The following is a 10679-nucleotide window of genomic DNA, read 5'->3' as shown; positions in this document are numbered from 1 at the left end:
GAATTTGTGAAGCAAAAGAAATCGGAGCAGTTCCTTGAACTATCGAGAAAAAATAAGGAAAATGCGGCCAAGAAGGAGTACAATCATAAAATGGGGCCAGGAGGGTATCGCTTTTGGCAGCCTAAGTGGGAGAAGATGGAGAACGAGCTGAGGGCGCGAGGAATCCGTCAGTACGGAGGGATGGGACCCAAGGGCCAAAAGCTGGTGGTACGGGCATGGGGGATCGGCTGAACCCGGAGACAGGAGTGTGTTTATCGTGGCAAAATAATTACACCCACCCAAAAGCTTATTGAGGCAATGAGGGAGGCTCAAGAGGGGAGGATCAGGTTCAACGGAGAACGACGCCCCGACAAAAGCCCTCGGGAATCCTGAACACGGAGGACGTATACGAGGCATGGGGCCCATTCCGTGGAAAATAGGGTTCCCCGGAACGATGACCCGTACGGTTCTGAAGCCGTAAGAGAAAGATGGATCGGGATGCGAGATGTTGTGGCGAAGTTGGTAACTGAAATGGATGTGATGAAGAAAACCGTGAGTGTACTAGTCGCCGAAAGAGATGCAGCTCGGGCGCAGCATGCTGAAGATCATCCAATGGATCTCGGAAGCCAGCAGAGAAGAAGCAGCGTGGCTTCCACGGAGGCCTCACCGGCTGGTGCACCGACGATAGAAATTATCGCACCGGAGCCTCTGGTGGTCGAAATTACTGCACCGGAGCCTCCTCGCTACCCCGTGGACGATATAAAGGAGATGAAAGCATGTCATCTCGTATTATCCTATCGGGAACATGTCCATGAAGGTAGCCATCGGCAGTGCTTTACCACAGAGCACTCCACCACAACAACCCCATTCAAGATGGCTATGCTCGTGTGACGGTGGAGGAGATAGTCCAAGGGTTTGAGAACCTGGACATTGACATTGCTACACCTGAAGGGGTGAAAAGACTTGGAGATGTCAAGCGCCAGTTCATTCTATGGCAGAAGAAATTTATCAAGTTTCCAGGCGAGGCGCCAACAAGTCCACCCCCGTACGGTGGTGGTGGTGGCGGTGGCGGTGGCGGTGGCGGTGGCGGTGGCGGTGACGGTGGCGGTGGCGGTGACGGTGGCGGTGGTGCTTCACCTAATACACCTCATTCACGTCAGCCCACGCCGCCGCCCCCGATCCTCGTCCGGCGGGTGATCAGACACCGGTACCGCCCCCCAATCCACCTCCGGCGAAGAAGCAGAAGCAGTCCTGGGTTATTAACCCGGACCCTTACGTACCTAAGAAAACAAAGGTACCGGAGGTATCACTGAAGCCTCTCCCCACGAGGCCTTGGGAAAGTAGTGCCGAGGAAGTCGAGGCGGGCGCGGCTGCTGATTTAGAGAAATGGAAGGCGAGCGTCAAGAGGAAAATAGAGGGCGAGCCCAAGCCAGTATATTCTGACAAGGAAAAGCAGTGGGCTAAGTCATTTTTGAACACACCGTCCCAAGCCGCGAAGAATCTGCCTGACGACTATTTACGTGAACTTCGTGAGGCAAGCACTCGCGTTCAAGAACAGGAAAGAGTTGGCGGAGAAGAAAGCCGTGAAGGACGAGGCCGAGTCAAAATTAGAAAGGGGGAAAGAAGTTGCCCAGCTCGGGGAACAAAGTAAACAATCGATCGCCCGCTCATAGTGCAAGCCGCCGATCCTGATGCCCACGATATCATAGCAGCTGCGTCATGACATGGATTTACTGTAACGAGTGCCAGAGAACAAGCGGCCGAGTTAGGTATCACTCTTAGTGCACTGCTAGGCCTTGATGAGGCGCCAATGAAGTACGTAGTATTTACTTATGTTAAGAATGGACCTCTGGTCGAGGCTGCGCTGGAAGGTGATCTACCTCGACAAATGCTAGGTCTGCTAAATTGGTACAAGGGTTACATAAAACATAAAAACGCCAAAGACTATATCTATGCGGAAGTTAGATATGAGCATCACTTCAAACATTACCGGGTACAAATTCCTCTGAGTGAATTGTTCCAGCTGTTCAATCTGCGCGACCTCGACAAATCTATCATCGGTTGCTACGTTACGTAAGTGATTTATTAATTTCTACCCCATCTCGTTCATTGCACACTTGCTTGTCCTAACTATCTTGTTGTGTACGCTATTATGCAGAATGAAGAAGCGGGAAATGCGAATAAGGAACATCCATGATGTTGGGTTCATTGACCCACACATCGTTAATTCACATGTGTTAGAACACCACCCCGCCGACGTGGAGGATGACCTGTGGCGGTTTATTAGAAAACAGCAACAGAAAAGTGATATTCTATTTCCTTACCATTTTGGGTGAGTGTTTCTGTCTTGAGCACATTCTCTTTTGTTTACTCCATGCATGGTATGTGGCTAATCGATGAGTTATGCATGATCGTGCATGTATCGTGTCCGCAGGTTCCACTGGATTCTTATGGTAATTAAAGTTCAGACCTCCTCAGTTCTCGTCCACGACTCTCTGAATATGGATCCGGCGCTTTGGGGCGACATGAGAAAAATGTTGCAAAAGTAATTATTTTCATTCATTTGCGCTCTATATCGATCGGCCTATTTCGTTCATCATTTCCTAATATCAAGTAACTAATTAATAACTCTCTTGCTTATTTAATTTTCTTTGCCTCGTAGGGTTTGGAGACGGTTCGTAGATACCAAGGTCGGTGAATTCAAAAAAGAGCTATCTTTTAAAATGGCAGTGCGGACGACTGGGGATACTCAGCCACCGGGGACCAATCTATGTGGATACTATGTTTGTGAGAGGATCCGGAGATACTGCAATGAGCGGGACCAGACGTGTGAGAACAACATCCTGAGGAATAACCTCCGGAAGACGCTTAGTCCAGAAGCTCGCTTCCGACCACTTCAAGAGGAACTAGCTGGATGGTTGGCGAGGGAAGTCATCGATCCTAGAGGAGAACACTATTACGATGACGTAGAACTTTATATGCACCAGAATTTGTAACTAACTTGTTCAAAATTGTATATGGTCATCCGATATTGAATATATATTGTATATGGTGATCCGATATTGAATATATATTGTATATTCCTCTTGAATTCTTTTTGGTTCTAATTTCAAATTTGTTTGAAATTGTACATTCATATGCATGTATGTATACAGTACCGTAGAATATGTGAAACTCCTTCAAAATTAAAACCCAAAAGAAATAAAACAATACAAATTAAAAAGAAACCAGATTTAGGGGGAGGGGGGCTAAAACCCTAAACCCTGCGGAGGCCTTTAGTCGCGGTTGGCCAGAAGAACCGCGACTAAAGGTCCTCCGCCCTGGCGCTCGCCTGCGGCCCACGTGGACGGGCCTTTAGTCGCGGTTCGTAAGGAACCGCGACTAAAGGGGGGGGCCTTTAGTCGCGCTGCTTTGGTCGCGGTTGGGCCACCGCGACTAATGGCAGTTGCCAACCGCGACCAAAGCCCTTTTTTCCACCAGTGCGCGGTAAGTTCATACATCAAATTGGCGTTTTCATCTAAATTATATATTTAATTTAACAAAGCGAGTGCCCTTTATTGGTTAAAAAACGAGCCTAGACCTCTTGAAGGCATGGTATTCCTTCGGTGAACTACAATGTGGTGGGGAGGACCTTGACGTTTAGTAATTTGTGCTTTTTTCCAAAAATTTCTGTTAAGTTTTTTTTTTCTCACTCCTCTCTATATCCAGTATTTGAATAAAAGTTCTTGTATTTAGGTCAATAAACCCTCTAACTGTTTCTGCAGATTGTGTGGACTTGCATCTGCGTCCCACATGTTGGAATTAAGTACTGTCTAATGAAAGCGAATCAGGTTGTCCATAAGATAGCTAAGTTATAAAAAAATTTGAATAAAAGTTCCTGTATTTGGGTCGATGAATTCCCTAGCTTTCTGATTAGTAGTATCATAAATGATGTAACAACTTTGTGATCTTGGAGCAGCAAGTTTTAGACATACTTTTTTTCTCACCATGTTACCGAAGGAGATTGGAAGCTTTTTAACGAGACGGCTTACTAGCTTAATATATTATGCTTTTACCTTAAAAAAAGCATTGGAAGCTGATCTAAAAACAATACCACTACATGAGTATGACCTCGTCTAGACTTCCATTTGGCACTCACATATAAACATTATCGAAATGCAAATTTCGTCGCTGTCGTAGGCACAAGGCACGCACAGAAGCTGCCCTTAACGATCTCTCGAAATCATCGTATTAAATAAAAAAAGTGGGCATAAAAAACTGGCTAATAAACCTGTACAATAATGCCATTTCGCTGTCAATTCAACGAGTTGTGGCCGTCTTGACGAAGCACAACACTGGTGGAAGCGACCACGCTGCAGGATTGTGAGTCTAGCAGCTGGGACTCCCTCTCTCGAATCCTCCCATCCTCTTGAGAGTCGTCCATCTCCTCAGTCGCCCGGCTCCTCTGCCCTCCTCCTCCGGCAGCGTTGCTGTCGCGAGTGAGCTTGGGAGAGGCAGCCAGGTCCCCCTGTATAGTAGGATTAGATTTAGGTTTAGAGTTGTGTCTCCCAAAGTGGGGTTTGGCGTCATGCCGATGCGGTGTCCGCCTCGGCTGCCAGCGAGCAGTAGCTGGGGTCTGGTGAGGATCTTTCTTCTCTTTCTCCGGTGGTGGAGGGAGAGGGAAAAGGTCGGATCTAGAAGGACGACTTCAAATAAGCTCGGGAAAGCAGGGATTCTTGCAGATCGGGAGGCTCTGCCTTCTTTTTCTTGCCGTCATGGAGACGGGGGGAAAAGTGAGGGGATCCTCGTGGAGATGCTCGATCCTGTCGCTATGCGGGAAGAAGGAGTACAAATCCTCTTGAGTACTCCTGAAGCACTGATCTACGGCGGAGTTCATCAGCGGAAGCCTCGTTTTGCTGAAGCTATCTATGGCCACGGGAGCCGCTCCGCGCGGTTGCTGGAAGAGCCCGGGCTTCTTCCTCCTTCACTGGAGGATCTTGGATCTCGGCGTAGGGTTTCTTGCTGGCTACACTCCAAGTGGTTACGTCCCCGGAGGTGCTGCCGGTGCCTATGCCTCGAGGTCGTTGGCGATGCGCGGTGAAGAAGAAGCCCTTGATTGCTTTCCTGCTACTTTTTCTAAGGGCTTAGTTGCAAAGTGCATGGACCAAACTGTATTTTCCTTTACATTTAGGGTCCTATATGTAATTGTGTTATCACCGCTGAAGTAATATATGCTTCTGGGCCCTTCGGGGCCTATTCCCGTTCAAAAAAAAAAAAAAAAAAAAAAACACTGGTGGAAGCCGGATTTGACCGAAAACGTGAACGTAATAAACATACAAGAGCACAGCTGCAACCTGCAAGCCGGCAAAACTTGTCCGGCTGTTCGTACGGAAAACATACATAGGGAAGATTCCAATACTCCTCGTTTCAAATCGCATCTGCCCCTATATAAGCCCTTCATACCCATATCTCTCACCTCAGAGATCAACAATCATCTCATCAAAGATGAAGAACATTTCTTTTCTCTCAATGCTTCTCATTTGCCTGGCTGGGCTGCAGCTACACGCCAATGCATCCCAGGAGGCTCAGCTGAGAGCCTTCATCGCGTCTAGGAAGAACACCGCCAGCAGTACCAACGCGTTTAAAGTGCGTAACATAGCTGATAGGGTTTCCAGCAGCCTGAGTGCAGAGATCTCCGTCTCTGACAAAGCTACCGACAAGATCACGGCGTTGCCCGGGCAGCCCGAGGGCGTCGACTTCAATCAGTACGGCGGGTACGTGACCGTCGACGAGGAGAATGGCCGTGCCCTCTTCTACTACCTCGTCGAAGCACCTTCAGGTGCTGCAGAAAAGCCACTCGTCTTGTGGCTCAACGGAGGTTAGAATTTATAAACTTATTACATAATAGTTGGAATTTTTTCTGATGAATTATTAATTAATCGCACTGGGTATGTATGCACACCCACAGGGCCAGGATGCTCGTCGCTAGGCTACGGTGCAATGCAGGAACTCGGCCCATTCCGCGTATCCCAAGACAACAAAACACTCGTTAGGAACCTCAACGCCTGGAACAACGGTAATTCTTTCCCATATTTGGGCTGCCTCCCTTGGCAGAGGTTGGATATATCACTGATAATAGAACAAAAACTCTGATACTTTGGCCATGAAAAACAATGACAGTCGCTAACGTGATCTTCCTGGAGTCGCCCGCCGGCGTGGGATTCTCATACTCGAACACGTCTACTGACTATGATCTCAGCGGAGACGAGAGAACGGCTGATGATGCATACGTTTTTCTGGTGAAATGGCTCGAGAGGTTCCCGGAGTACAAGGACCGTGCCTTCTACATCTCCGGGGAGAGCTTCGCCGGCCACTACGTGCCAGAGCTCGCCGCCACCATCCTGCTCCACAACACTTACAACAACAGAACCATTGTAAACCTGCAGGGCATCCTGGTACGTCAAATTTACATGTTATTGGGAAATATGGTTTAAAAGATCTGTAATGACAGGGAGTTTCCTCTTGTCTTGAAGGTTGGAAATCCGTACCTTGATGCGAATAGGAATATTATGGGGACGGTTGACTTCTTCTGGACCCACGCGGTGATGTCGGACGAGGTCTACGCCAATGTCACCAAGAACTGCAACTTCGACAGCGTGGATGGTAGTACACTCTCAGAGGCAGCATGCAACGGCGCATTAGAACCATTCGAAGAAGGCAATATTGATGACTATAACATATATGCTCCAGTTTGCCTTATCGCGTCCAATGGAACGTATTACCCGAGCGGCTATGTAAGTAAGACAACAACTCTTGTTTTGTTTTTCTTTCAGTTAGACAACAACTCTTGTTTTGTTTTTCTTTCTGTTAGACAACGATTCTTTTCTGTGGACATTAGTCCATGATCCAATTGCTTACCACGCTTCTTTTCTCATCAAATTTCAGCTTCCTGGGTATGATCCATGCAGTGATTATCCGACCAACGCCTACCTCAATGATCCGGCGGTGCAGAATGCTTTCCACGCTAGGGCGACAGAGTGGCAAGGCTGCACGTGAGATTCATGAGATAATTTGGACGCTAACATAGAACTACCCGGTTACCAATTTGTCTTGTTTTCACCCTCACTTAGAAAACTCGTTTCATTTCGCAGGAACTTGAACTGGAAAGATTCGCCAATGTCCATGCTTGCAACCGTCAAATTTTTAATCGAGAACAAGCTTCCGGTTTGGATATTCAGGTAACAAATCATGACTCAATATTCTTACACACTTCACAAGTATTGCAGACTTGCAGTAACAAATTTACATCTTTTGCAGTGGTGATTTCGATTCTGTGTGCCCGCTTCCTGCGACGAGATATACGATCCAAGACCTTGCCCTCCCTGTCACCACTCTATGGCGCCCATGGACAGCAAAGGAGGAGGTAAATTCTATTTTCCAAATAGTATATTCAACTACACATATGATATATTGACGTTTCACCTCTAAATTAGCTCATGACTTCACTGGTTACACTCGCAGATCGGAGGATATGTTCAGCAGTATGCCGGTGGGTTTACATTTCTATCTGTTAGAGGGGCTGGCCATTTGGTTCCATCCTTCCAGCCTGAGAGAGCCTTGACAATGTTGAGCTATTTCCTCCAAGGAGTGCTCCCACCTTACATCGAACAGCAGTGATCCATGACAAGTCCTACGACACTGAAAGGAGTCGATTGAAGTTTACCTTCCATTTTTTTTTTGCTTAATTTTGGTTTAATATTCACATGTACCCAACCGTTGAGTGAGGTTCATGTTCCTGTGAGAGGACATGGATTTTTGTAATGACTCCATGATGTAACTCCTATAAAGAAAAATGCTATGGTTCAACTCTACAATTTATTGGTCACAATCGCAATTTAATTTTAATATTTCAAGAAGACAAATACGGTTACTTGTAAATTATAATTATTTTTTGAACTCACAAACTCTTTTTGGCAAGGAAATAGTAGTTTGATTGATTAAAATAACAAAATTTAAAATAAGATTGATCATTTTGGCAAAAGCATTTTCTATCAAAAGAGAGTGCCTTACAAAACATGTCCAACTCCCAGATAAGGAAGAAAAGATCTAATCTCCCGACATGATATTACCGAAGTCTTCAGCGCCAGCCAACGCCCACATGGACACCTCCTCCTTGATGCGGAAGAAGATGTTACTCCCATATTACTGCAGGGAATCACATCTTCCCGCGGTTCATGTCCCTGTGAGTGGACACGGATTTGTGTAATGACTTCATCTTGTAACTTCAATAAAGAAAAAATGCTATGGTTCATCTCTATTATTTATTTTGCACAATCGTGGTTTGTGATTTTCCTTGAATACAAATACTGTTCCTTATAAGTTTATGATTTTCTGCCGAACTCATAAACGGCTGTTGTAGGTTACGTGACCGTTGTTGAGGACTTCGACTCCACCGGAGCCGAGGAGATTGGATCCGTGATTGATGCGTGTGGTTGGCACGTCCGTTGGGAACCCCAAGAGGAAGGTGTGATGCGCACAGCGGCAAGTTTCCCTCAGTAAGAAACCAAGGTTTAATCGGACCAGTAGGAGTCAAGAAGCACGTTGAAGGTTGATGGCGGCGAGATGTAGTGCGGCGCAACACCAGGGATTCCGGCGCCAACGTGGAACCTGCACAACACAACCAAAGTACTTTGCCCCAACGAAACAGTGAGGTTGTCAATCTCACCGGCTTGCTGTAACAAAGAGTTAACCGTATTGTGTGGAAGATGATTGTTTGCAGAAAACAGTAGAACAAGTATTGCAGTAGATTGTATTTCAGTAAAGAGAATTGGACCGGGGTCCACAGTTCACTAGAGGTGTCTCTCCCATAAGACGAACAGCATGTTGGGTGAACAAATTACAGTTGGGCAATTGACAAATAAAGAGAGCATGACCATGCACATACATATCATGATGAGTATAGTGAGATTTAATTGGGCATTACGACAAAGTACATAGACCGTCATCCAACTGCATCTATGCCTAAAAAGTCCACCTTCAGGTTATCATCCGAACCCCCTCCAGTATTAAGTTGCTAACAACAGACAATTGCATTAAGTATGGTGCGTAATGTAACTAGTGACTACATCCTTGAACATAGCACTAATGTTTTATCCCTAGTGGCAACAGCACATCCGTAACCTTAGTGGTTCTTGTCACTCCTCCAGATTCACGGAGACATGAACCCACTATCGAGCATAAATACTCCCTCTTGGAGTTACTAGCATCAACTTGGCCAGAGCATCTACTAATAACGGAGAGCATGCAAGATCATAAACAACACATAGATATAACTTTGATAATCAACATAACAAGTATTCTCTATTCATCGGATCCCAACAAACGCAACATATAGAATTACAGATAGATGATCTTGATCATGTTAGGCAGCTCACAAGATCCGACAATGATAGCACAATGGGGAGAAGACAACCATCTAGCTACTGCTATGGACCCATAGTCCAGGGGTAGACTACTCACACATCACACCGGAGGCGACCATGGCGGCGTAGAGTCCTCCGGGAGATGATTCCCCTCTCCGGCAGGGTGCCGGAGGCGATCTCGGGGGATCCAGGAGATGGGATCGGCGGCGGCGGCGTCTCTGGAAGGTTTTCCGTATCGTGGCTCTCGGTACTGGGGGTTTCGTCACGGAGACTTTTTATAGGCGGAAGGGCAGGTCAAGAGGCGGCACGGGGGCCCCACACCACAGGGCCGCGCGGCCAAGGGGGGGGCCGCGCCGCCCTAGGGTGTGGCCCCTCCGTGGCCCCTCTTCGTCTCTCCTTCGGACTTCTGGAAGCTTCGTGAGAAAATAGGCCCCTGGGCTTTGATTTCGTCCAATTCCGAGAATATTTCCTTACTAGGATTTCTGAAACCAAAAACAGCAGAAAACAACAACTGGCACTTCGGCATCTTGTTAATAGGTTAGTTCCAGAAAATGCACGAATATGACATAAAGTGTGCATAAAACATGTAGATAACATCAATAATGTGGCATGGAACATAAGAAATTATCGATACGTCGGAGACGTATCAGCATCCCCAAGCTTAGTTCTGCTCGTCCCGAGCAGGTAAAACGATAACACAGTTAATTTCTGGAGTGACATGCCATCATAATCTTGATCATACTATTTGTAAAGCATATGTAGTGAATGCAGCGATCGAAACAATGTATATGACATGAGTAAACAAGTGAATCATATAGCAAAGACTTTTCATGAATAGCACTTCAAGACAAGCATCAATAAGTCTTGCATAAGAGTTAACTCATAAAGCAATAATTCAAAGTAGAGATATTGAAGCAACACAAAAGAAGATTAAGTTTCAGCGGTTGCTTTCAACTTGTAACATGTATATCTCATGGATATTGTCAACATAGAGTAATATAATAAGTGCAATAAGCAAGTATGTAGGAATCAATGCACAGTTCACACAAGTGTTTGCTTCTTGAGGTGGAGAGAGATAGGTGAACTGACTCAACATTGAAAGTAAAAGAATAGTCCTCCATAGAGGAAAAGCATCGATTGCTATATTTGTGCTAGAGCTTTGATTTTGAAAACATGAAACAATTTTGTCAACGGTAGTAATAAAGCATATGCATCATGTAAATTATATCTTATAAGTTGCAAGCCTCATGCATAGTGTACTAATAGTGCCCGCACCTTGTCCTAATTAGCTTGGACTAC

At 46.1% G+C, this 10679-nt stretch overlaps 1 protein-coding gene and 1 long non-coding RNA gene across 2 annotated transcripts; both read left to right on the top strand.

Moving 5' to 3' along the window:
- The first annotated feature begins 2177 nt into the window (after positions 1-2177).
- Positions 2178-3016, top strand: LOC139831360 (uncharacterized). Its single transcript, XR_011746070.1, has 3 exons — positions 2178-2311; positions 2414-2524; positions 2642-3016. It is a non-coding gene; the product is annotated as an uncharacterized lncRNA (long non-coding RNA).
- Positions 3017-5463: 2447 nt separating this feature from the next.
- On the top strand, positions 5464-7635 carry LOC127298216 (serine carboxypeptidase 1-like). Its single transcript, XM_051328135.1, has 8 exons — positions 5464-5836; positions 5927-6034; positions 6139-6413; positions 6492-6752; positions 6904-7010; positions 7110-7196; positions 7276-7381; positions 7480-7635. The coding sequence occupies exons 1-8, from the start codon at positions 5464-5466 to the stop codon at positions 7633-7635; spliced, it is 1473 nt and encodes a 490-aa protein (XP_051184095.1).
- Positions 7636-10679: the final 3044 nt, after the last annotated feature.

Source organism: Lolium perenne, chromosome 5 (genome assembly GCF_019359855.2).
Source record: "Lolium perenne isolate Kyuss_39 chromosome 5, Kyuss_2.0, whole genome shotgun sequence".
Lineage (NCBI taxonomy): Eukaryota > Viridiplantae > Streptophyta > Magnoliopsida > Poales > Poaceae > Lolium > Lolium perenne.
This window is presented reverse-complemented; position numbering and strand designations above follow the sequence as displayed.

Bases quoted from the DNA above. Each gene is read 5' to 3' on its own strand.
- LOC127298216 (XM_051328135.1), top strand. From the start codon at position 5,464: ATGAAGAACATTTCTTTTCTCTCAATGCTTCTCATTTGCCTGGCTGGG. The intron at 5,837-5,926 runs GTTAGAATTTAT...GCACACCCACAG, and splicing joins CGTCTTGTGGCTCAACGGAG to GGCCAGGATGCTCGTCGCTA. The intron at 7,382-7,479 runs GTAAATTCTATT...TTACACTCGCAG, and splicing joins CATGGACAGCAAAGGAGGAG to ATCGGAGGATATGTTCAGCA.